At 47.0% G+C, this 27048-nt stretch overlaps 2 protein-coding genes across 7 annotated transcripts in view; both read right to left on the minus strand.

Annotated features, from left to right (window-relative positions):
• SACM1L (SAC1 like phosphatidylinositide phosphatase) overlaps window positions 1–27048 on the minus strand; it is a 423363-nt gene that overhangs the window by 33246 nt on the left and 363069 nt on the right. The window lies entirely within an intron of this gene.
• On the minus strand, window positions 2625–11773 carry LOC142487280 (uncharacterized). The gene has a single exon (XM_075586291.1). It carries the CDS (start codon window positions 4170–4172, stop codon window positions 2625–2627), a length of 1548 nt encoding a protein of 515 aa, XP_075442406.1. The 5' UTR covers window positions 4173–11773.

The following is a 27048-nucleotide window of genomic DNA, read 5'->3' on the forward strand; positions in this document are numbered from 1 at the left end:
GACTCCTGCCAGGTAATGCCTCAAAGCCTCGATTGCCCACTTTACTGCGAGACACTCTTTCTCAATCACAGAGTAGTTTTTTTTCCTTCGGGAACAATTTCCTACTCAGGAAAAGGATAGGGTGTTCAACTCCCTCAAACTGTTGTGACAACACTGCCCCTAGCCCTATCTCTGATGCATCTGTTTGCACTATAAAAGGGCTGTTAAAGTCCGGGCTTCTAAGGATGGGACCCTCTGATAGACACCTTTTTATGTCCTCAAAGGCTCTCTGACAATCCCTTGACCATACCACTTGTGTAAAGGCACACTTTTTTGTGAGGTCCGTTAAAGGGGCTGCCACTTTCGAATAGTTGGGGATGAACCGCCGGTAGTACCCTGCTAAACCCAGCAGAGAGCGTACCTGCGTTTTTGTTTGGGGGGTCGGAACTTCTTTCAGGGCAACTACCTTGTTGGCTAGTGGCCTTACTTTTCCACCTCCCACTGCATACCCTAAGTATTTAGTTTCCGCCCTACCCAGGGCACATTTCTTAGGGTTGGCTGTGAGCCCTGCCTCTCTTAGAGATTTGAGGACCGCTTTCAGCCTATTTAGATGGGCCCGCCATTGTTTACAATAAATGACAATGTCATCTAGGTAGGCTGCGGCATAATTCCTACGGGGCCTCAGTACCTTATCCATGAGTCTCTGAAATGTGGCTGGGGCTCCTTGCAGTCCAGATGGCATTGTCACAAACTGGTATAAACCCATGAGAGTGGCAAAGGCTGTTTTGCATTTGGACTTTTCCTCTAAGGGTATTTGCCAGTATCCTTTTGTCAAGTCCAGCGTAGATATATATTCCGCGTTACCAAGGGCGTCAATTAATTCGTCCACCCTTGGCATCGGATATGCGTCAAACTTGGATACCGCATTGACCTTTCGGAGGACCACACAAAATCTTACCTTCCCATCGGGTTTAGGGACCATAATTAGTGGACTACACCACTCACTGCATGATTCCTCAATCACTCCTAAGTGTAACATTTCTTGTACCTCCTTCTCTACCAGAGCCCTACGACTTTCAGGCAACCTATAAGGACGGGAACGTACTTTTACCCCAGGTGCCGTCTCGATTGCATGGGAAATTAAGTTAGTTTGTCCTGGTAAATCAGAAAAAACATCATGGAATTGTGTAATTATTTCTAACAAGTCCCTTTTTTGTTCAGAGGACAACTGTTTACCCATTGGGATTTTATCGTCACTCACGATGTTCTCCCGTGGAGGCTGAGGACCCAAGTCCGTTTCCTCCTCCACCGGGTGGATGAATAGAGACCGCTGCATCTTCCAGGGTTTCAGAAACTTCACATAGTAAATTTGTTTACCCTTCCTGGACCCTGGTTGAGCGACCTCGTAATCCACATCACCCGTACGGCGGAGTACTTCGAATGGGCCCTGCCATTTGGCCAGGAGTTTACTCTCGCAACTGGGTAACAATAACATCACCTGATCTCCTGGGTGAAACACTCTCATGCGAGCATTCTGATTGTTATGTCTCTCCTGACTGTCCTGGGCTGATCTAAGATTCTCCCTGGCAAAATGGCCGACCACATCTAGGCGCTTCCTACGGTCTAGTACATATTGCAGAGTATTCTTAGAAGGGGACCGCTGTTCCTCCCAGGACTCCTTTAGGAGGTCTAGGATACCCCGGGGTTGGCGGCCATAGAGCAATTCAAATGGAGAGAATCCCGTTGAGGCCTGGGGAACTTCCTGCACTGCAAACAGCAGAAAAGGGAGAAGTTCATCCCAGGCTCTCTTCTCTGAATCTACAAATTTCCTCAGCATCCCTTTTAGAGTTCGGTTAAAACTTTCCACCAATCCGTCAGTCTGTGGATGGTAGACCGATGTCCGAACAGACTTGACCTCTAGTAACTTTAAGACATCCTGCATCAGTTTAGCCATGAAATTTGTACCTTGGTCTGTCAACATAACCTGGGGAAGTCCAACCCGTGAGAACAGTTCCAACAACTTGTTGGCTACTTGCTTCGCCGTTGCTGTTCTCAGGGGGAAAGCCTCATGATATTTTGTTGCATAATCAACTATTACAAGGATAAATCTGTGTCCTTTCGCAGAAGGTTCTAGAGGTCCTACCAAGTCTACCCCAATCCTCTCAAAGGGAACTGACATCAAGGGTAGAGGAACCAAAGGGGCTGTTTTTTGTCCTTTTGTACTAGTTAGCTTGCACCCCGGACATGCCGCACATAGCTTAGCAATATCACTATGCATCCCTGGCCAATAGAATCGGGATGAAATACGGTCCAATGTTTTATCCCTGCCCAGGTGACCACCCCAAGGGACAGTATGGGCAAGAGTGAACACAGATTTAACAAAAGCCTTGGGAACCAATATCTGTCTGGTGACCTCCCCTGTTTGTGTCTGCCTAGTCACCCTATATAGGATATCATTTGATAGCTCAAAATGGGGGAACACTATCACCCCCTGTGCATCTACAATCTGCTCATCAATTTTCACCACCTTGTCATACTGTCTAGAAAGGACTGGGTCTTACCTTTGCTTCTGGCGAAAGTCAGGGAGGTACAGGTCTGGTAAATCTCAGGGCCCATATCCCCCTCCCTCTGGCCATCCCCAGTCATCACTTGTGACCTCTGACTACTAGAATGGTCACCTTGAGACCCAGATTTCTGCAAACAGTCCTGTTTGTCCAAGCGTCTTTGCTTCCAAGAGTCTTTTGAACCCGGTGTCTATGGGGAAAAAGGTCTGCCGAGAAGGGGAACAGTTTGCCAGGGTTCTCCTGAGCCCTAGAAGGAGGCTCCTCGTGAAAGACTGGGGCCATTAGGTCCGAAAAGAAAGGCCAGTCCCGACCGAGCACAATGGGGGCAGGGAGCCAAGGAACGACTCCTACTTCGAGGTAAGCCTCCTGACCGTTTACCTGTAGCTGGATTTTGGCCGTCGGATAGCGTTTTACATCGCCGTGTATACATTCTATGCTCCATGGGGAGTCAAAAGAACACACGTTAGGCGGTAACAGTTCCTGGAGGACCAGAGTTTTCCCAGAGCCCGAATCTACAAGGGCCTGGACGGTTTTTCCCTCAATCAGGGCTGGAAGTAGCCAGGGCTTGTAATTTTCCACAGTAAAGGCCGAGGCGACGGTTCTGCTGAATGAACAATCCATCTGTGGACAGTCCACATACCGGTGGCCTTGTTCTCCGCAGGCGGAACATGGAGAGGGTTCCCTCGCAGGAGGGGGCTGTGGATAGCGCTCCGCTGGACCGGTTACTGGAGACCAGGCATCTGGTGGGTCCTGTGGGCGACGTCCTCGGAAGTTCCTCTCATTTTGCGACGAGCCGACATCCGGAAAGAGATGAGGGTCTCGGCGGGGACCAGCATTTGGACTCCGTCCTTGCTGGAACGACTGCTCCTTCCGTTGGACTTGGCGGTTTCGTATGGACGGGCCGTAGGTTCCCCATTGATCCGACTTCCCTCTTTGGGTGTCCGCAAGTGCCGGTGGAGTCGGGTCCAGGACACTCGCCTGCTGCTCAGCCCCAAGGAAGTTCTCCACGAGTCGGACCGCTAAAGCTAGGGTTTCAGCAGCGTGGTGTTTTACCCATGAGCGTGCGGAAGGGGGTATTATTTGTAGAAATTGTTCCAAAACCACCTGCTCCAGAATTGCCTCCTTAGTGCACTCCTCGGGTTGTATCCAGCGCGTACACAAGTCCAATAATCGCTGAGCGAGGACCCGGGGTCTCATCTTAGCGGTGTACTTCATGTTCTGGAACTGCTGCCGGTAGGTCTCTGGGGTCAGACCAAAGCGATCCAATATGGCGGCTTTTACTTGTCGGTAGTCCATTGCCTGATCTGCTGGGAGACCCTGATATGAGGCCTGGGCTTCTCCTATGAGGAGTGGGGCCAAAGCAGTTGCCCAGCGATCTGTAGCCCAGCCCTGAGCTTCGGCAACTCTTTCACATGTCAGTAAAAAAGCCTCTGGATCCTCGTTCTGCGCCATTTTCCTTAGGAATATTGGGGGTCTGCTTGCAAGTTCTGGACTGGCAGACCCCTGGAATTGGGTCAGCAGCTTGGCCATTCGCTCCTCCTGTGCTGCCTGCTGCTGGGTTAGGAGCTGGGTTTGCTGCTGCAATAGCCTTTCATCTCTCTCTGCTTGTAGCCGGGCCTGTTCCTGCATTAACTGTCCCTGCTGTTTGGTCTGCTCGCACAAAAACGCTTAAAAAAATTCTTCCATTTTTTTCATTCTTGTGTGTGTGTGTGTGTGTGTGTGTGTGTGTGTGGCCCTTTGACTGCAGGGGCCTTTCAAAATCCCAGCACTTCTGACACCATATGTTGCAGGGTACATGCAACTACACATGCGGGTTTCTTGACAAGGCTTATTTATTTAGCCTTAAAAGATATACAGCACACAAAAAACAAAAATAGCTTTTCATCAGCAAACAAGAGAAAAGAAAATGGCTTTGCCTTCAGCAAACAAGAGAAAAGAAAATGGCTTTTTCTTCAGCAGACAAGAGAAAAGAAAATGGCTTTTTCTTCAGCAGACAAACAAAACAGTTTCCCTTTAGCAGACAGTCTAAAAATAATGCAGTTACCCTTTTCTATGCAGGAGACAGACAGTTCATCATTCATCTACTTTGATAACAGACCTTGTATCAGTAATCTCTTCAGTAGCTTACTCCTCTCTCCTCAACAGCCAGCACCATGTGTCTACAGCCTGGGTTTTTAACACACCTTGATTAGGCAGCTGGGATCCAACTAATTGTCCTGAGGTTCCCAGCTGAAGTTAACCTAGTCAGTGCTGCACTGCAGACTAGACATAGGTTTTCCAGGCATATAGCTGGTGGCTTTTATTTACCCTGTCACAGTAGGGTTTTGACCGGAGCACTGCGCTTCAATGTAGCCGGGAATATAATTTGAATCCTGGCCTCTAGGAACTTTGGACCCCGCTAAATAGACGCAATCTGAAAGAAGTTTCTCTATCAAACCTACCCTGAAACTCACAGCCTAGAAAGCTCCTGGTCCCAGCACTCCAGGAAAGGCGAAACAGAAAAATATTTGTCGTATAATGCATGCACAATATACGGGTCCAAGAGCTGACACTCTAGGACCCCCAAAACACAGGTCAGGGGCAAGCAAGTGGGCTCAACCTTTTTTATAAAGCCTGGTTACCCCCTCAAGATTCGGGTTTTGTGGCAGCCACCTCTTCTGGTGGTCCCACACACCCAGAGCCTCTTGAGGTTTTTGGCTCACTTGAGATGTCCTGTCTGGAGAGTCCAGTAACATTTTCAGCCTGCTGTCTGACTTGGGTCACCCACCTGTAACACAAGACTCCAGCATAGCAACTTGCCCCCATCCCCCGACATCCTTTGTAGCCACCTCTGTGGGTTGTATTCAGTGATCACTGTATGTGACCAGCCATATAGGTAGGGCTGCAGTTTCTTGAGCACCCCAACTATGGCCAGACACATTTTCTCAACAGTGGCATATGCCACTTCCCTGGGCAGCAGTTTGCTGCTCAGATACATACTGGGATGTTCACCCCCTTTCTTGTCCACCTGAGTACAGCACCGAGAACAGTTAGAGGCATTGGTCTATATCAGGGACGTTTTGCTGTAGGCGGCTGCAGCCAGCATGGGTGCACTATAGCCAGGGTTGTCTCCAGTACCTGAAACGTTGTTTCACAGGCAGGAGACCAGGCTACCAGAACTGAGAGTCACTTTTGGGTCAAGTCAGTCAAGGGTTTGGCCACGGCGCTGTACCGGGGAACACACTTCTTGTAGTACCCTGCAGTGCCTGAAAAAACCCATATCCTGACTTTTCGTCCTAGGGACTGGCCACGGCCCTATTGCCTTCCCCCTTTCTGGTTCTGGCTTCAGGTGCCCTCCACCCACTCTGTGCCCCAGGTACAGTACCTCTGCCATACCCACTACACACTTTGTAGGCTTTAGTGTCAGCCCTGCCTCCCTGATCCTCGGCAGCACTGCAGCTACAGAAACAAAATGTAAGCCTCACGACTTACTAACTCCAGCAATGTTATCCAAGTATGCCCTTGCAAACCTTTGCATCCCTTCCAGTATCCTACTGACCAGGTGTTGGAAGGTAACCAGGGCGTTCGTCAGCCCAAATGGCATTACCAAAAATGCATAGAGACCACTGGGAATGATAAATGCTGACTTCTCCCTAGGCTCCTGAGTCAGAGGGATTTTCCAACACCCTTTGGACAAACCCCTGGTTGTCAGATACATTGCCCCTGCGAGCTCATTGACCAGCTTCTCCATGCGGGACATTGGATCAGTATCTGACACCATCTGAGCATTGAGCTGCCGGTAGTCCACACAGAACCTGGTTCCGCCCTTCTCAGGTACCAGGACTATCGGACAAGCCCAAGGGCTCCGAGATGGTACAATTACCCCTAGGGCCAGCATTTCTTCCACTTCCCACTGTAAATTCCATGTTTACCTCTGCTGATACACAATAGGCATGCTTATGCATTGGTATCTGAACACCAGTCTCTACTGGATGATCTGGGATGTGTTCTGCCCAGCTTACCCGGGAACAGAACCATATGCTACCCTAGCATAACCTTTGCTTTAACACGCTGCTGTGCACTGAGCCGGGACCCTATCCCTACCTGCTCCACTGTGCCCCCCTGCCTAGATTTCCCTAGAAGGTCAGGCAGAGCATTGCTCGCCGGGTCCACCATCAGTGGGCTACAAGTAGCCCACACTGATGCCACACTCTGTGCAAAATACTCTTTAAACATGTTAACATGATAAGCCCAATTTCTCTCTGTCTCACCATCTACCTGTACAACATAGTTGCACTCATTCATCTTCCTGAGAACCGGGTACGTCCCAGACCAGACAGCCCTTAATTTGTTCTGCTGAGTGGGCTGCAGAACAACTCCCTGCTGTCCTGTGATGAATGATCTGCTAGGGGCATTATAGTCACACCAAGTCTGCTGCTTGGTCTGAGCCTCCCTGAGATTAGCTTGTGCTAACCCCATAAGAATTTCCAACCGATCCCTGAGAGTTACCACATACTGAAGCACAGAAGCATCAGTATTGGTAGTTGTCACGGTAACTTGTGACAGGGTATAATATACACCAAAATCTCTGGGTTGAATTGAACACTACTTAGATATAATAAATATAGTTTATTCCTTAAAGAAGGTGAACACACAAGATATACAAATAACAGGCAAAATATACACTTACTTAAGGTTGGAATGATGAAGTAATCAGGTTACACGATTAGCAATTCATGCAGCAATCCCGAAAAGACACAAAGACACTGAGCATAGGACTGACACTGGTTTATATGTAATTCCAGTCCCAAACTTTGTCATGGAGTGCAGATCATTGGAGAACAATCATCTGCACCCAATCTCTCCTTGCCACCTCAAGCCTGGCGTCTGAATGTCTGCTTTGGCCAGGAAACCCTTTGTCTCGAGGTGTAAAACACGACACTTATCCTAAAGTGCCCATGTCCTGCTATCCTTGGTGCTAACATACACAAGCAGGGTGCGGGAGCCTTTGATCAGGGGTTTATTGTAGACCACTTGTCTCCCCCCTGATCATTACCATACCATATGGGCTCTGAGTTTTTATACCAGACCCAAAATACAATTCAATCTTTAATATATACACATATTAAAACAATCCATTCTTTGGGTCTGAGCAGGCTGAAATTTGCCAGGTCCTAATGCCAGAAGACATTTGCAATAGTGGCCAAGTTTCAGCCCGCCACGACCCCCAGAACCGGAGATACAAAAAAACAGTTAAAATCCCCTATTAACTTTAATGTAGGATTCTCCGCCATAGCTAAAATAAATCTCTGCTTTTCACTCTCCCATTGAAATCAACGGGCTCCGCCGCTATAGGCTTTCAATGGAGCAACTCCGCCGTTGAAGTCAATGGGCTCCTCCGCCATTGGCTGCCAATGGAGCAACTCCGCCATTGAAGTCATTGGTAAAATTCACAGTCTTAACATTTGCCTATACTCCGTCTGGTTGATCCAAGAAGGCTGGAAATGGCCATGCAGTCATGCCGGAACAGTGACTACCTGCGACCCAAATCCCAACCCTCTGGTACTCACAGAACCGGAGATATAGGCTTACCCTTTTTACACTGTTGGACTTAGCCGTTTTAAAGCCACGCGGCTTTCCCCCATTGGAATCAATGGCCGGCACCGCCATAGGAAATGCATGGGCGAGTGCCGCCATTGGATTCAATGGGACCTCCCTCGTGGTGGGCGTGACCCTTTACGGGGGTCCCTCATTCCCGGACCCAGTGGTGGTCGAGTGTGGGGGTTCCTAAGGTCTAGGGGCAAAAATAATTTTATTGCTGGGTGCCCTAGAACCTAAGGTTCCCATGCCAATTGTGATTGAACTTGACCGGGGAGTGATCAAAGCTCTCTTTCAGACATTGTTTCCGCTCTTGCGGTCTGCGGTTTGGATGGCTGCCAACCAGTTCCTGGAGGTCGGCGTCGAGGAATCCCCATTGAAATGAATGGCTCCATTGACTTACAATGGGGAACCGCCGCTCCTCCTCTAGGGGGGCATCTGCTGGTCTTCTACCGAAACGGGCCCAAATCGCAGGAATCTCCATAGGGTTGTATTGAGCCCCAACGGCGACCTATGGAGAAACTGCAAAATGGAGCCTGCAAAGGTGGGAAAATTGAACAAAGGGCTATAAACACTGAATTAACATTAACCCTTTCCCTCCCGCATCAATTCCAGTGTATGTGTTGATGCAAACACTGGAATGGGAACAATACACATTTACAGGGGAATATACATTTGGATGCTGAAGCAGGGTAAAAACACATTGCTGGACCGCAGTCCCAAGTGAGAGCAGGGCCAAATGGGGTGTAACCCCTTTAATACCGAGCCAAACCCCCTGTCCCATGACAGTAGTCTCCCCTTGCCACCCCTCACGGAGTAAGTCAAGAGGTTCCCGAACCCTGCAACCATATAGCAGTTTGAAGTGAGAGACCCTGGTAGATTCCTGCAGTATCTCTCGGGATGCAACCAGCAAGTGCTGTAAGTGAATCTCCCACTCTGTTCCTTCAACCTCTATACATGCTTGAAGCATTCGCTTCAGGGTCCCATTGAAACTCTCACCTAAACCGTTTGCCTGGGGGTAATAAGGGGTTGTGCGCTAGTTCTTTACCCCGCACATATCCCAGAGACCCTGTAACAATTCACGCATGAATTGTGACCCTTGATCAGTTAGAATCTCACCAGGGCAACCGACTCTAGTGAAAATATCTAACAATGCTTCTGCTCCTGCCCTAGCAATGATGGTGGCAAGTGCCAAAGCCTCAGGGTCCTGGGTAGACAAATCTACCCCCCTGGGTATGTAACACTTGCCAGACCAACTGGGAATCATGAGGGTTCCCACTATGTCTTTAGCTACCCCTGGGAAAGGTTCCCCAATTACCTGTAACGAGTTCAGGAGTGCCTTCACATGATCACCCGCCTTACATACCTGCTGGCAGGCATCCCTGGTGCGGCAGACCTCTGCCACAGCTGGGCTCTCATCTGAGAGACCCCCTGATGCCCCGCTAGTGGTATTGAGGGGGCTACTTGTAACAACTGTTGCCTATACTCCCTCGGTACCACTAACTGTTTTCTACCAGTCCAAACCCTGTCTGAACCTGGAGATACCGGCTCTCTATACCAGAGCCCACGGTGACATAAGAACTGGCCTGACCCACTGCCTGATGTAGCCTCAGAAGCCCAAAACTTATGCTTTCCAAGCTGAGATCAGCCTTCACCATTTCCCTAAACAGTGTCCATAATTCCTGCCACCCACCCTTAGTCTCTAAGTCAGGGGGAATAGGAAAATGTAAAGGGGAAAGCAATGTTTTTTTGTATTTTATGCATGTTTTTATAGTTTTTTGTATTTTATGCATGTTTGTATTGTTTGCAGGTTCCCCATTGCATGGCATAGTGGCATCTCATGCCCACAGGGCATGGGAGTGCCACCATGTGACAGTGAGGGGTTAACCAAGCTTTATAATAAAGGTTAAGCCCACTTGGTAAGGTAAGTCAGCACACTGTCACGACTCAGTCTGGCTTACCTGCCAGGTCTCCTCAGAGAACTGTTGGTCCCAAATGCAGGGGGATGGCGAGATCTTCAGGTGCAACTCCTGATCTTGTACTCCTGGTAATTGCTGCAACGGGAGCCAGTTCTGCCGTAAACACGCATGTAACATGCCCCAAGTCATGGCCAAGGAGGACCTCAGCAACTAACCCAGGCAATACCCCCACCTCTGGCACCCCAATCAAAAAAGACCAGGGCGGACCGCAATCCACTATCTGGCATGAGCATCTGCATCTCCGGTCCGTTGAGCAGATCCTCTGGTCTCACCATAACAGGTTGGAGCAGAGTAACAGTGACATCGGAGTCAAGCAAGTCAGCTGCTTGGCAAGCTCCAATGGGCATTTGGCACAACTGCGCCTGCTGGACATCATTGGATGGCACCTGGATTGGTGCAAACTGATGTCCCTCCATATCCGTTGTTGGTAAGTGCAGATCTCTCTGTGGATGTACCTCTCTGGGCTGGTTCGACGGCTGTACTTGGCTCCTCTGTGTGTGCCAGTTGCACACGGGCGACCGGCCTCACAGCTGGTTTTGAGAGCTCGCAATATTCGAGTTCTCACAATGTTGTAAAACCCCCCAGGATTTTAAAACCTTGTAATCCCCTTGTTGTTCTTTATCTTCTTCATCTGTTAATCCAATAGGGAGGTGTGCTCCATGAGCTCTGTGGCCTCAAATGAGACTACACAGGCTTTTATAGGCCTGTGACATCACATTTAAGAGGGAATGTTTCCTATACCTCTGGATTTTACCATGTGCCTTTTTTTTTTGAGGTGACGTCATCAAAAGGGAGTGAAATCAGCCAATCAGAAAGGCTCAGCTTCCTTTCCCTTTAAGATGACGTCACAGAACCCATCATGCCTGACATCACATGGTTTACTAGAACCAATAGGATTGGGGGGTCATACTATTGGTTCTAGTAAACCATGTGATGTCAGCCATTGGCACATGGTAAACCCCAGCCAATCAGCATTGTGGGAATCATTCCCTCTCTTTGTGTTCCATGTGTTCCTAGTGGCATCTCATGCCAAAAGGGCATGGGTGTGCCACCATGCAATTCAATGGGTTTTTTGGCCTTTTTATTTTTCAGGAAATGAAATGTTGTTTTTATTTTTTGCAGGTTGCCCAATGCATGGCATAGTGGCAGCTCATGCCCAGAGGGCATGGGAGTGCCACCACGCCTGTCATTTTTTTTGGTGGCCTTTTTTAGATTAAAATGAATGTGTTTTTTTTTATTAGTGGCTTGTTTTGAAGATTGGCGGGATGCATGTTGCCTGGCATAGTGGCAGCTCATGCCCACTGGGATGGGAGTGCCACCATGACAGTAATTTTTTTTATTGTGATGTTGATGCCCATTGATGATAAGGACGGTCATGAGGATGAGGACAGCTTTCATCCTGGCAGGTGTAAGTGCCAGCTTAATTTACTTTATGCTGCTGATTTACTGTATATTTTATTTTAAATGGGCAAATACACTATAATCCATTTCTGGATAATAGTAATTGTGCCCATTACTGTATGTGTTAGGGGATTGTTGGGGGTAGAGAGGGTGGGTTGTGTATTGGTACAGTAGGGAGTAGGTATTTTAATATTTATTGTGGGTAGAGGGATTGAGTGAAGGGGGTAGTTGCAACAGGGTGGGTGGTCAGGCCTCAGTGTGTAGTGGGAGGGTTAACCCTTTCATTACCATAGCGGTTACTACTGCTAAGGTGATGAAGGGGTTAACCCCTCCCAATGCCCACCGAGAGGCCTACCAACCATATTGGGGCTATTACCCCCTTCACTCACCCCCTCTGCCACCAATAAACCTGGTAGTCTGCCTTAACCCCCTCATTGCCTTAGTGATTAGCCGCTAAGGTAATGAAGCTGCTTACATTTGAATTTTATTTATAGTGTGCGTGAGCAGGGGGTCTCCTGAGCTGAACAAAGTTGATTTCAGCTTCAGGAGCCCACTACTTCCCGAGATACAGGCCCTGGTATGTGGTGCTTTGTTTAGATTCCATGTGAATTTTAACATGGCGCGGATACCGGCACCCCATACAAGCCTGTATCTCGGGAAGTAGGGGGACCCTGAAGCTGAAAACTACATTGTTCCGCTCCGGAGACCCCCTGCTCACGCAGACTATGAATAAAAATAAAATTTAAGCAGCTCCATTACCTTAGCAGCTATCCGCTACGGTAATGATTTTTTATTGAGGGGGAGGGGGGTGTTTGATACTAGTGTGCGTGAGCAGGTGGTCTCCTGAGCTGAACAAAGTTAATTTCAGCTTTGGGGACCACCTACTTCCCGAGATACAGGCCCCGTTATGGGGTGCCGGTGTCCCTCTGATTTGTTTAGATCTCATGGTCACGTGACCCACAGGATGTTAACATGGCGGGGATACTGGCACCCCATAACAGGGCCTATATCACGGGAAGAGTAGAGGTGACCGGCGCATCCAATATAGAACAGTCCCATAGGTGCATATATAAAACCGCCTGGACATCTGTACTAAGGTTGTGAGTAATTAGAATTCCCTAATAGGGAGAGGGGACTAGTACATAGTGTGCAATGACACATTAGTACATACAGTACACCCGCGACCCCCTTTTTTTTCGGGGATTTTTTCCCGAATGCCACGCACTTCACCACGTTCATGCCGCATTCTGACGCATTCATGTTGCATTCACACCCGCGGTTGATGTGTTTATTCATAATGGTTCGGATTTAATTGGTTGCAATTCTTCGTGTATTTGCCAGATGGCAGATATTCATGAATTGTAATGCGCATGCGCTTCAGTAATGTGTCGACCTGCAGGTGTTTAAAAAAATACCACAGTGGTCTATTGTAAATTGACCTTTGTACTGAAGAAGTTACAATAATGTATCAATTTAGGCTTTTCATATTAAAAACTAAATGCGCAGTGTTCTATTGTCCTGAGAGTCCCGAGATGAGTACACCGCTGCAGTCCGTGTTCCAAAAACCCGACAGAACGTACACTTATTTAATATGAACGTACACTTATATAATATACCAGATGATAAGATGGCAACAGTTGTTCAAATTTATCAGTATTTTATCGAAAACTATGACTTTTACAAATTTGCACCAGATGCTCGTGTGTGGAAGCGTGCAATAAGGAAAAAGCTATGTATCGATCCATGTTTTTTTCGTATTGATCCCGATGTTATTGGAGGGTATTGGTGTGTATCACCGGGTTTTTCCCGTATCTATGATCATGGAGACTTCAAAAGGCGAAAGGTCATGTTAAAACCAACTAAGAAACGTCAGTCGCAGGCAAGCAATGCGCCAGCACCGGCTTCCAATAACAGTCCGACCGTCGGTGAAAACCTGGTGCCCGACAACCCTTGCTGTCTGTCCCGGCTCGGATACCTGCAGCCTGAGCCGGATTTCGCGTACAGATTCCAGCAAGCTTGCATGTACCTAAGCGATTTCCAGCCTGATCAGCTGACTACAGGTGTACAGTAGTAGTCCCGCTGTCACCTGTCAACTACGTGTATGATCAAGAATACGGGACTGGCAGTGGCTCGGCGCCAGCTGATTGGCAAAGTCTATGATGAGTAATATTGCCGTATTTTATTCTGTTTTTGAAATATCAATGCACAGTCAAGCGATTCTCCTGTAAGCAATATCATTGGCTGAGCCGCTTCTATAGTAGACACTGCACAATTGGTGGAAAGCTAGGCGCATGCACATTGGAACCTTCTTGAAACGCATATGCGTGTCATCACATCTACAGTAGGCGCATGCGCATGTGAACAGGAGACGCCCCCGAGAAAATTATTGGTGGGACTGACTGTGGGAACTTCTTTAGGGGACTGACTGACCATTACAGTAAAACGTTTACATTTTTTTCCTCAGAAAAGAAAACTTTGTCATCTCACGCGGAAAACGGCAAATGGAGGGATTTCGATGGATAATATCACTTTTTGTTACAATGCCTGCACATTGCTGAATCTGATTTAAAAAAAAACACGTACCGGAGTCTACAGTTTAGTCGCCGTTGTTATTGATTAGGATAGAATACCTGAAACAGTATGCTGTTGTTTTCAGACTGTATACAATACATTTTTATATATACTGTTTAATAAACCCGAAAAATAAAAAGTATGCATGTATTCTACATGTATTCCAGTACATATGTGTATTCTATACCCATACAGTACAGCATGTATTGTTTTAATACTCTTGTGATGTACTGTACAGTGCTGAGCATGCCTACAGTATACTGTACCGTATGCCTGGACAGTACTGTACAGTATGTTCTAGAAACACTGTATTTTGTTACAGTATAAAAGGAGATAATGGAACAATTTAAAACAAATCAACATTTTCTTTTATTGGTGGAGTAAGTACAAAAACATTTATTTACAAATACTGTACAATTTAAAAACATTTAACGTGTACAGCAATTCAAAACATTAACAGGTGTATGGTTTACTGCTAGTGAAAACATTTACACTGTATGTACAGAAAGTCAAAACATTTACAGTAGGATGGTGTACAGAACAGTCAGTCAGGCCTGCACAACTCCAGTCCTCGAGGGCCGCAAACATGCCCAGTTTTAAGGATAACCTTCAAAACCGGGCCTGTTTGCGGCCCTCAGGGACTGGAATTGTGCAGGTCTTGTGTACAGTAAGTACAAACATTTCTTTATTCATAAAATTAAAAAACGCAACATCTGCTTTATTAAAGTACAGAAAGTCAAAACATTTACAAAAACATTTACAAAAAATTAACAACAGTTGAATAGTCACGCAAATTCGATCCCCACCAGATTGTCCTTCCAGGGCCGATGCCTTGTATGGTGCAAAATGCCATTGATGGAGTCTCGAACGATTTTCATTAAAGGATCTGTAATTGAAAAATAGAACCGCAATTCCTCCACAATAGTCCTTCTTAAATTTTCAGGAAGCGCCCTTTTTTCGCGATTTCCTTCGTAGTTTACATTGTTGGCCCACCCGCAGTACACCAAGTAGGACACGTGGTGCTTAAAAATTAACATGCCATACTTCTGGGGTAAACCAGCACTCATCACCCTATACTTCTCCCTGAATGCCGGTGGCAGCTCGCGCAGGATGATGTTGGCCACCGTATCGATGCAAGCGTATGTAGGTTGGGTTATGGGAGCGGGTGTGCTTGTGGCGGCGGGTGAGGGTAGGTTTTATGGGAGGAAGCTTTCTTCCTGTCTTGGTCGCCGTGTTGTCTCCTGGTGTGGTCTTGACGGGGTTGTCATGTTATCCTCCTCCTCAACGGCATACATGTACACAAATTCTTCTGGTGGAGGGGGTGCGCTTGGTGTTGGAAGGCGGTCGAAGGTCCCATTCATCACATCCATGCCACCCTCCTACTCCGGCGTCCGGGATACAGGGGCATGAACACCGAGCAAATTATGTATCCCCGCTATGTCAGTCTCTATGTTCTCCATCCGTCGATCCATCTTCTGCATCCGTTGATACATATTTAGCATGGTCTCTAAAAGCAGATCTATCTTTACCAGCATAGTAGAGTTCCTGGGATATCCACACTTAACCCATCCAGCATGCGGTCTAACGAGCTGGTTCTTGTGCATGGCGTGCTGTGGACATCTGGGTGGATGGGTGCTACGGAGGATGGGATGGGGGTTCCCTGGAGAGAAGCAGCAGCGTCGTCGAAGAGGGATGGAGAAAGCGACCTGTGGATTTCTGTCAGAGAAGCGGCAGCGTCGTCGAAGAGGGAAGGAGAAAGCGACCTGTGGATTTCCGGGTGAGAAGCGGCAGAGTCGTCTAAGCGTAATGGAGAAAGTAACCCGTGGATTTCAGGGACACTAGCGGCAGCGTCATCGAAGACCAGTGGAGAAGATGGGCTGTGGGTTTCCGGGAGAGCGGCGGCAGCGTCGTGGACGAGTAGTGGAGAAGATGGGCTGTAGATTTCCGGGAGAGCGACGGCAGAGTCGTCGAAGCGTAATCGAGGAAGTGGCCTGCGGGCTCGATGGGTTGGCTGCCATTTGTTTTGCGTTGAGTGTACATCACCGTATTTTTCTTCTTGACATTATAAGGCTTACGTGTATTAAAACCCTTAGCCTTTGGGGTCAGCAGAAGGTTTTCTTTATTAGCCTTAGCCTGTCGCTTTGGCCTTGGCTTGGAAACGGCTCCTGCCTTTCGCTTTTTCTGTGTGATAGGCACGGCAGAGGCGAGTGGCTTCCTGCGTCCGTAGAATCGGGGTTGATCCATGGAAGTAGATGGTACAATGCAGTATCTGGACAAGGGCAAGTTCAGATACAGATCGAGTGGGAGGCTATGCAAAGTGTGAAACCTTTTATGCATGGCGACGAGGTACAGGTGTTAAAAGTGGGCGTACTCTAATGTGAGTCATTAACGTATAAATACACCATCTGTTTTGTGGATTCACTGCACATTGAATACACAGACAAAACATCGAATATACATTCTAGTGCTTGTATTTCTTTCTACTCGCTGCAATGCCTGTTAAAAAGATTTCAAAGGATCTCAGCATGAGAATTAAGGAGATGTACATGAGCGGACAACGAATTGCAGATATCCAACGCTGGTTAGCTGCTTCTGGCCTCGTTGTGCCATCAACCACCGTGTGCTATCACGCACACGGAAAAACCAAACAACGCACGAGGACACCAACGGTAACCAACGCATAAGTATATTGATATAACTATATAATACAGTATATCTATTATTGTTAATATTGCTGCATATTAATAGACCTACACTGGCGACACACTTTATTCGAGCTCGGCTAGTCCCACGAATTCGGGTATACCCGGGTGTATTGAGGTTTGTGACTGTTTTCTGCCCGAGTGCATTGAGTTATTTTCCAGCCAGGGATTGAAGCATTTTATTCCCGCTGGCTGCAATACTGCACAGTACATATATATATACTGCATTACAATTCATGAATTTATGCCATCTGGTAGACACGCGAAGCATTTCAGCCTATTAAATCCTAATCATTATCATTTAACAGATCAGCCGCCCGTCAGCCAGGCATGAACCCAGGCTGGGAAGGCAAATGCAACGGGGCTTGTCAGAGGTGAGGAGCGGCGCATTCCAGGTATCTGCCAGGTACATACCGGGTATTTGCTCGAATAAAGTGTGTCGGTGCAGTACATAGTATAGATCTATCAAATTGTATAGTTATTTCGGTATATTTATATAACTTTTTTTATTGATATAACTATAACTATATAAAACTATATAATACTATATAACTATATAATACAGTATATCTATTATTGTTTATATTGCTGCATATTAATAGAACTACATAGTATAGATCTATCTAATTTTATACTATTTTTACTGTAAATGATGTGCTGTACTTCTGGCCTACTGCACTGTAACTTACCGGATTTTTGTTTTTCTGTACACTGTAGGGGGACAACTCTTCTGGTCGACAAAATAAGTGAAGAGAATGTTGAGAAGAGTGCCTTAAGGGTCAAATACACTCTGCAGGAAAATCACAATCTCACTGTATCCGAGACCAGCATAAAGAAGATGAGACGCAGAATTGGATGGAAATATGGACGTGTGAGGTTAGTACTTGTTTAAGAAACTGTACTGTACCTATAAAAGTATTCCTTGTCATTACAGAGCGTGCCCTATGATAAGGGACGTTAACAAGATCAAGAGAGTGGTCCAGGCCCAGGCATGGATCGACAGTGGAGAAACATTCCAGGATTGCATCTTCACTGACGAGTCTACTGTATCGCTGGAGAGATTTGCCACCTTTGCATTCCACAAAAAAGGTCACATATCTATGAAGCCGCGTCCAAAACACCCAGTGAAGATGCACGTGTGGGGTGCCATCTCTAGGCGTGGACCAGGATGCATCGTCATCTTTGAAGGTACTGTAAAATGTATGTCACACGCTTTTGCCTTATGCACTGTACTGTACTAGTATGCAGTTGTTTGAGCACTTTTCTTTTCTTGTTATAATTATCACGAATAAAGCTTTTTTCCAAGAGAAAATTGTGCCTGAGATTGTGGAATACATCACACGTGAGTTCCCAGATGGTCACCGTTTCTACCAGGACAACGATCCGAAGCACACTGCGTCAACAGCGCATATTCTTGAGCGCGGTATCAACTGGGTAAAGACGCCAGCGGAGTAAGTGCGGTAATCGTGTCTCATTTTTTCCCACTGTTTTTACTGTGTACTGTATCTCTTTAACTAATTGTCCTTTTCCCCCCCTCCAATGACAGATCGCAAGACTTCAATCCTATCGAAATGGTCTGGCATTAGCTGAAGGACCATATCCGAAAAGTCGTGAAACCCTTCAAGAAGGATGAGTTGGCGCAACGCATAATGAGTTTTTGGAACGATGTACTTAACGTGGAACGATGCAATAAATATATTGGCCATATTGCGACTGTGTTGCCCATTGTGATCGCGCGTAATGGGCAAGCATCAGGAAGGTAGTATGGTATAGTACTGTACTGTAGTATTGTAAGTACAGTATGATACAGGTAAGTATGGCACAGATTTTTTTCCCCTGATAGAGCAGCACTAGCCATCTGGTTAAAATGTATTTAATAGTAGTCACAGTATACAGTAGTTCAAGTGTAGACTAGTTTGACAGTACTAACTGCATACTGTAGTCCAATATGGAGTAGCTATACAGTACACAATGCCATAATATGCACCTAACTGCACTATTTTTTTCTTTTCTTTTCAGAGAAAAAAAGGATGGAAAGGGGGAGGGTGGATATCATGTGTACATTGTGTACAGTAAAGTGTATCTAAAGTGCAGTCATGGTGTACACAAAACCTCCCCTCTCTCAATGAACTACAAAGAATGAGGAAGAAGATAAAGACGGAAAATGTTATATTATTATATATATATTATTATATATTATTAATTAATATTATTATCAATGTGCATTATTCATGATTATCCACCGGCCATCAATTTTCATCTGACAGAAGAACTGAATAAAGACTGCATTTTGTATTATTCATGATTATTTGTATATTTGTATTTTTTGTTCCTGATAAAATAAATATTTATTTACATTCATGATAATCATAATCATTGACACCCTCCCTCCCCCCACACCTACACCAAAGAAAAAGAAAGAATGACAAAAAGTGGTAATTTACTGCATCAACAACATGAATCAGATTATGTTTTTTTTAAACTCTCAATTTCACAGTGCTGTGCAAATCAGATTTACATATCAAATTCGAGAAGGGATTATCGCAAGCGTTACCGTAAATAAAGCCTCAAAGGGCTGGTGGGTGGATGGGTGTGTCATGCGCAGTAATCATCAGCTAGCTCCCTTCCCAAAGAGGATTACAGAGACTCAAAACCAACAATAGGAAAATTAATGAATGGTAGGCACGCAGGCGCAGAGAGGTGATGCTCGGCTAGGGATGGACGATTAAAAACACAATGACAAGCTTTAGAAACGGAATGGTTCTGGAGAGGTGTCTTTTCAAATCCTTGAGCGAGCCTTGTGTGTGTGCGTGGGGGAGGGGGTACAGGGTACAGCTGCATGAAGGATTAGCTGTACTGCAGTTCAAAGAAATGACATATTTTCAAAAGGCAGGTCATCATAATAATTTGATCCCTACACCCCCAAATACATATAAAGCACACAAATCAACCATATGCAGTCAAACGCACAGTGTCGCAGTCAAAAGCTGCAGCACAGATTGAATATCGTAATGTCAAGATGGCTTAGGCAAGCTTGTGGAGAAAATTAAAATAAAAAACGAGGAGAAAAAAAAAATATATATATTTTTTTTTTGGTCACTCACTCTTGAACTTCGCAAGCAAGCAGGAATGTGATTGAAACCAGAAAGACACACATTCAAAGGAATGGTGTGGGAGAGGTGTAATGTACTGTAGATAAGATAAGAAGTTGAAATACTGCAGTGCAGTACAGTAAATTATCCTGTGTGTGTGTGGGGGCGAGCGAGGGGAGAGTGCTGTATATGCCGAAATGTGATACTGTTACAGTACACGCCTATGCGTTTCAACAATTTTCATTAGAGACATACAGCACTGCACATGCATGTATAAATATGCAAATTTACAATTACTGCACGCGCACACACAGACTGTGTACTGACGTACTGTAGGTTGAACTGCTAAAGTATTAGCCTTTGAAGACAACAGCTCGCGAACGCCCCCCTGAGTTTTTAGACAGTATTGCAGACAGCACTAATAAAATGCTAATATTATGAGCGCTAAAATACCGCAATATACTCCGGAAAAAAAAAACATACTGAATCTGCCTGCGGTTATCAGAGTTGCGCCGATACGGCCGCATGAGGATAAATGCGGCCGCCACTGTAAGGTGTCCCATAGGCAATAGGTATAGAATAATAAGCATAAAGCCACTCACTGTTACTCACTGTTAAGCTTCACTTATCCTCCAGTCTATTCCAATTGCGGTAGCTTCATAAAGCGGCGTGCTAATCCACCAGAAAGGTAATAGAGCAAGGAAAAAGGCAAAAAAGGCAGAGCACTGCAAAAAAACAGGAGGAGGCTCACAAGTACAGTTAAACTGTTAGTGTTTTAAACTTACTTTGTACTGCCAGTGGTTTCTAATGTAATTTAACAAGTAGTTTTACTGTGGTTGCATGCACAGTGAGTAAACCTTTTTCAGTACCATTTTAAAATGACATAAGTAAAAAATGAAAATGGAATGTGTAAAAAAAATATATATTAACCGTTTTTCTTTTTTTTGTAACAATTTTTTTATTGGACACGTTCACATATTAATGTACATACAGAAATGTCATGAGCCCATAACATTTCAACTCAATACAATCAGATAGTGACCAATAACATTTTCCCGTTTTCTATAGGGGGAAAGAGAAAGAGAGGGAAAAAAAAAGATGGGGGGGGGGGAGGAAGGAGACAAACAAGTAGGGGCTGGGGGTGGGAAATGGGTGGATAGGTGGGGGGTTCGCCCAGAGGCTTCTCTGAGACTCTCTCCTGCGGTCAGGGGGGAGCTATTGTTGACCTTTTTGGGCTTTATCTCTCTAACCAGGGGCCCCAGGTGTTCCAAAACGGAGGCATCTTCTTTTGGAGCATAGCCGTTAGCTTCTCCATAGTCATGACCTCATTTATTCTTCTAACTACTGTAGTTCTCGAGGGGGCCTTAATCTGTTTCCAGGCGGCCGCTTTAGAGCAGGCAGGAGAAGAGATCCGGCGCCACAGCCAGTGACTGAATCGGAGGCACTTCCGGTTTGAATAACAAATCTTTATTGAACGCACAATAGGACACAGGCTACACCACAGTCTCCCCCTCAACGTGTTTCACGCTCAAAGTAGCGCCGGATCTCTTCTCCTGCCTGCTATACACACCGAAGGCTGCACGCCTGGATCAGAGTACAGAGGAAGACAGGACCGAGGTCTGAAGTGAGCTTCTCATGGGTAAGTACAATCTTATCAAGCTCTGACCTCCATTCTGGTCCTTTTGAATTCCCTGTCTCTTTTCATGTGACTCACACTGACACTATCAGTGTTGGATGACGGCTTGAGCGCAGGACAGTCACCTACTTGGCCGCTTTAGAGCATCTAGCCGCTGTCAGCATGGCCATGATCAGACTAGACATTGGAGGAGGAAGGTCCTCAATGGTTTGCTCAGCACCAGGGTCAGAGGATCCAGGGGAAGGGGGAGCCCCGTGACCTCGTAGATAAGCCTTCTGGATCATGGTCCATGACCGGACATGACCACCAAATGTGGGCCATGTCCCCCTTTTGACCACATCCCCGCCAGCACAGGTCCAGCGTGCCGGGGTAGACCTGGCTCAGCCTAGCTGGGGTCAGGTACCCCTGAAATATAATTTTATAGATAATTTATTTTATTGTTGTGCAAATTGATGTTTTAGCGGCTTGCTCCCAAATCTCCTCCCAGTCTTCCAGATCTATTAGGAGGCCCAATTCCTCCGACCATTTTTGCATGTAACGGTGATTCGGTGGGCTAGATGTCGGCTCCATTCCCTTAAATATCTCGGAGATCAGACATCTTTGGTAGGTGTTTTTAATGCATAAGGATTCAAATCTGGTTAGCGGGGGGAACTTGGAGGTTGGGGATAATGATAATAGGAAGTGACGAACTTGTAAATACTTGAACAGGTGGAGACCCTGGATCAAGAATTTATCCTTTTGCGCCTGGTAAGTTAAGATCTCCTCCTTCTGCAACAGATCGGCAACCATCCTAATATTGTGACTCTGGAATTGGTCAAATTGTCTTGGGGAATACCCTGGTGGGAAATTGGGGTTCCCAAAGATTGGAGTGAGCTGGGAGGGGGAAGCTAACAGACCATACTTCCCTTTGCTTTAAAGCCATACGTCCCACGTGCATCTCATTGCTCCTAGGTCGAACCTCTGTGGTCCAGCCCCGCTTCCGCCTGTGGTCCATAATGCCACTTGAAGGGAGTGGGGGCACGCGTAATGTGACTCTATTTCGAGCCAACAGGCTGAGGCCGGGTCGCAATTCCAAACTACAGCCTGCTTCAGGTGTGCTGCGAGATAATACCTGACTATGTCGGGATCCCCCACATCTCCTCTTGCTCTTGAAGAGAGCATCACTGATCTTGCGTTCCAAATGAATTGGAGCATTAGTGATTGAATGTTCTTTAGTGCTGCTTGTGGCACCGCAATTGGGAGGGTTTGGAAATTATACAATAACCTTGGGAGAACATTCATTTTTACGGAAACCATTCTCCCGAACCATGAAATTTGGTGTTTTTTCCATGCTTCCAGGTCTTTTTTAATCTGATCGAATAGGGGGGGGGGGGTAGTTATATTGGAAGAGGGTATTGTAGGAGTTGGAGATTTTAACCCCAAGATATTTAATGTAGGTGGAACTCCACTTGTATTTATAGTTAGCTTGAATGAGTTTCCACGTCTGGGCTGGGAGGGATATATTTAAGGCTTCTGACTTGGCCATGTTCACTTTATAATCAGAGACTGACCCAAATTGGGTCAGTAGCCTTTGAAGGTTGGGGAGGGAGGTGTGGGGGTCAGCAAGGGTCAGAATCACATCGTCAGCGAATAGAGAAATTTTGTATTCTCTTTCCTCAATTTGGATCCCCGTAATACTTTTTTCTTCTCTGATTTTGGCTGCTAGGGGCTCAATAGTTAGGGCGAATAGAAGGGGGGAGAGCGGGCAACCTTGTCTGGTCCCGTTACTAATTTTTATTGGGTCTGAGAAGCCGCCTGATAGTTTAACATACGCTGTTGGGTTTTGGTAGAGGGCTCTCACACCCTCCAGGAAAGGGACACAGAAGCCAAACCTCAGAATAGTTTTGTCTAGGAAGGACCACTTGATTCTGTCAAACGCCTTTTCAGCGTCAAGGCTCAGAATCCTTGCTTTGGAACCGGTGAGATGCACGTGGTCAATTATATCCACAATTTTGCGGGTGTTGTCGGAGGCCTGTCTTCCAGACACAAAGCCTACTTGATCTACATGTATGAGTCTAGGGAGAATTGCGTTTAGCCTGTTTGCCAGGATCTTACTGTAGATTTTGAAATCGGTATTTACAGGGAGATGGGCCTGTAGTTACCGCAAAGGAGCGGGTCTCTACCCTCCTTATGAATTATAGCTAGATTTGCTGCTGTGATCGTGGCGGGAATCGGCTCCCCTTGAAGGAAGGAATTGTACATGTCTAGTAGGTAGGGGGAAAGGGTCGGCATGAACACCTTGTAGTAAGAGTTCGAAAAGCCGTCCGGACCCGGAGTTTTGGCTAACTTGAGTGAGCTAATAGCTTGAGATAGTTCCTCTTGGGATATGTTTTTGTTCAGACTCTCTACCTCCTCGGGGGATAGGGATGGGAGGTTACATTGCTCTAGATATTGTGTGATTGTATTGAGGCTGACCTGGTCTTGGTCTGGGGGGTGGAGGTTGTATAAGTCCGAGTAAAAATCCGCGAATTCCTGCGCGCTCTCTTTTTCTATGTATGAGACCCGCCCTTTTCTTGTCTGAATACGGGCTATCTGGGATTTAACTCTGGCGCCCCTGAGCTTTGAGGCCAAGAGCCTATCTGCTTTATTACCTTTGTCAAAGTATTTTTGTTTTGACCACCTGAGTGCTTTCTCAACGTCTTCGAGTTGGGTCTGTTTGAGGGCAGATCTAGCTAGATTTTGTTGTTTTAGCGTTTTTTTAGATGCCGTGGTTTTATGTTGCTGTTCCAGCTGGGTGATCTTGTCTGTGAGGTACTTTTGGAGCTTAAGTTTCATTTTTTTTTAATAAGAAGTGATTGAGATCAGGTCTCCTCTGATAGAGGCTTAATGAGCCTCCCAGAGCATAGATGGGGCTGAGACGGAGCCTGCATTGATTTGATAGTTTTTGGCGTATTGTTATCTCCGTGTCAGGACAGTTCAACATAGAATCGTTTAACTTCCATTTATGCTGGGTGTTTTTCACAAAGGGTAGGGATAGGGTGAGGTCGATCAGTGTGTGGTCGGACCAGGTGATTGAACCTATATTTGACTGGAAGGATGCTTGGAAGACATTTCTCGTACTCAGAAAATAATCTATCCTCGAGTAGGACTGATGAGGGGTGGAGAAAAAGGTGTAATTCTTTTGACCCTGCTGCTGAGCCCTCCAAATGCCCACTAGTGAATATTCCTCAATGATGTCTCTAAAGTTCTTGGCTTTCTTTTGGGACTGAGTAGCGTATGGAGAGGGAGTGGATGGTAGGAGGGTGGGGGCGGGGTTTGATTTATCTTGTGCGTGGGAGGACACCATATTAAAGCCTCCGCCTATGATCAGGGAAGAGAGGGATTGCTGCTCCAATGATTCGAGGGGATTTCTTAGGAAGGGGAGTTGGTTATCATTGGGGGCGTAAACATTGACAAGTGTAATTGGCGTGCCTGCTAGGGTGCCCTGGATTACCAGAAATTGACACTCTGGGTCTGGGAGTGACTTGGCTAGAACAAAAGGGACCCCGGTTCTGATGAGGATGGCTACTCCTCTTTTTTTGCTTGGCGAGGATGCGAAATATGCCTGGGGGAATACGCTTTTTAACACTTTTTGGACATAATCAGATTAGGCATATGTGTATTAAATTGCTTTATAACACTTTCACATTGGGTTTTGTGCGCCTAATCTTGGGTTTCAGCTTTTATAATGTTTTGCCGGGTTAGAGGAGGTGAAGGAGGGAGGGGGGGGGGGAGGGTGGGGAGGGTGGGAAGGGGAGGAGGGGAGAGGATGGAGGGGGGGAGGAGGGAGAGGGGAGGGTGGGATATGAGGGGAGGGTGTACATCCTTGTTACATTTTCATCTTTACATTTATATATAACATATTCAACATTGACATTTGCATGTTGACATCTTTATAACATATTCCCATTGGACTTTGCGCTTCTAGTCTTAGGTTCTTACTTCTGAGTCCCAACCTCTATAGTGGTTTGTCGGGAGAGAGGGGGTATAGAGGGGGGAGGGGGGAAGGAGAGGAGGGTGGGAGGGGCAAGGAACTTATTTACCCTGTTGTTGGGCTTCAACAGGTACCTTTATACCTTTAGCTTTGCTTCTGGAGGATCAATATTCAGCTGAGTAGTTGGGGGGAGGAGGGGGGGCAGGGGGAAGGGGGGGAGGAGGGGGGGAGGGGGAAGGGGGGGAGATGGAGGAGGGGGGGATAAGGGTAGGGTTTACATCTTTGTTGCATTTTCGTCTTTACATTTATATAGCATGTTCACCATTTGCATTTTGACACCATTATAACATATTCCCATTGGACTTTGCGCGTCTAGTTGTAGGTTCTCACTTCTGAGTCCCAACCTCTATAGTGGTTTGCCGGGGGAGAGGGGGCAGAGAGGGGGGAAGGGGAGGAGGGTGAGGGGGGGAAAGGAACTTATTTACCCTTATGTTGAGCTGCAACAGGTACATTTATACCTTTAGCTTTACTTCTGGAGGATCAATATTCAGCTGAGTAGTTTTAGGGAGAGGGGGGAGGAGGAGAGGGAGGAGGGGAGAGGGGATGGGGACAGGGGACGGGGTGGGGGGAGCAAAGGAGGGGGGGAAAGGGGCGGGGGGCCTCCGTTTGTGAAAAACATCCTAAAACAGGTTCTCTGGAGGCTTTTAGGCTTATCAACCGTGAGAACTTTTTCCAAGCCTGAAGTGCAGGACCATACTCCAAAAGCTCATCCTGACCCCCCACCCCGCGCAACAGCCCCCACCCGCATCCCAACACCACTTGTCTATGCAAGGAATCCTGTTCTCCTCTAGTATGGGGTAAAAGTCAAAAGGGCAAGAGCGGGGAGGGGGGCAGGGACCAAAGCAAGCACCGGGGAGAGACAGCAGGCCCCCCATGTTCACGTTCTGAGGATTATGAACTCTCAGGGAGAAGGCGGGTGTGTAACAGACCTGGTAGCTGAGGATCGTTGCTGGAGTCACCGCCGCTGTTATATGGCCGCCCCCCGTCCGTGGAGCTTTGGGGATGCGTCGACTTGAGGCTCCTCTTTTCGCACGAGTGGACACAGGGACAGCTCTCTCAGCCACCCCCTCGGAGAAGGCATCCAGTGCCCCCGGCTCGTCCCAGGCACCCTCCCCGACCGAAGAAAGGGGTAATAACTACCCTTTCAGGCGTGCCCCCCACCCCTCGCAGGCGCCACACAACCGGCATCCGCACAGATGGCATTGCCTCCCCGGATCCTCTCCCTAGACTCGGGGAGAGGCCCGGGGCCCCGACGGGTGAGGCAGCGAACGGGTCAGAGGGGCAGGGGGGTCAGAGGGGAGGGCACGGGGGAGATCACAAGGGCCGGGGGCAGGGACGGGTAAGCGCCTGGGAGCCGAACCTAGTGCAAAGGAGAGGGGGGGTCAGCGGGAGAGTGGCGCCCCCCTCAACAGAGCAGCCTCCCGAGCTGCGACGGCAAAAAGGTAGGACGGGGAAGGAGCTAGAGGAGCCTGTAGTATTAAGGGCTAGGCAGGGGTGGCACCATCGGGAGGATTTTTTCCCCTTTAGCCGGGGGG

This window comes from Ascaphus truei, chromosome 2 (genome assembly GCF_040206685.1).
Source record: "Ascaphus truei isolate aAscTru1 chromosome 2, aAscTru1.hap1, whole genome shotgun sequence".
Classification (NCBI taxonomy): Eukaryota; Metazoa; Chordata; class Amphibia; order Anura; family Ascaphidae; genus Ascaphus; species Ascaphus truei.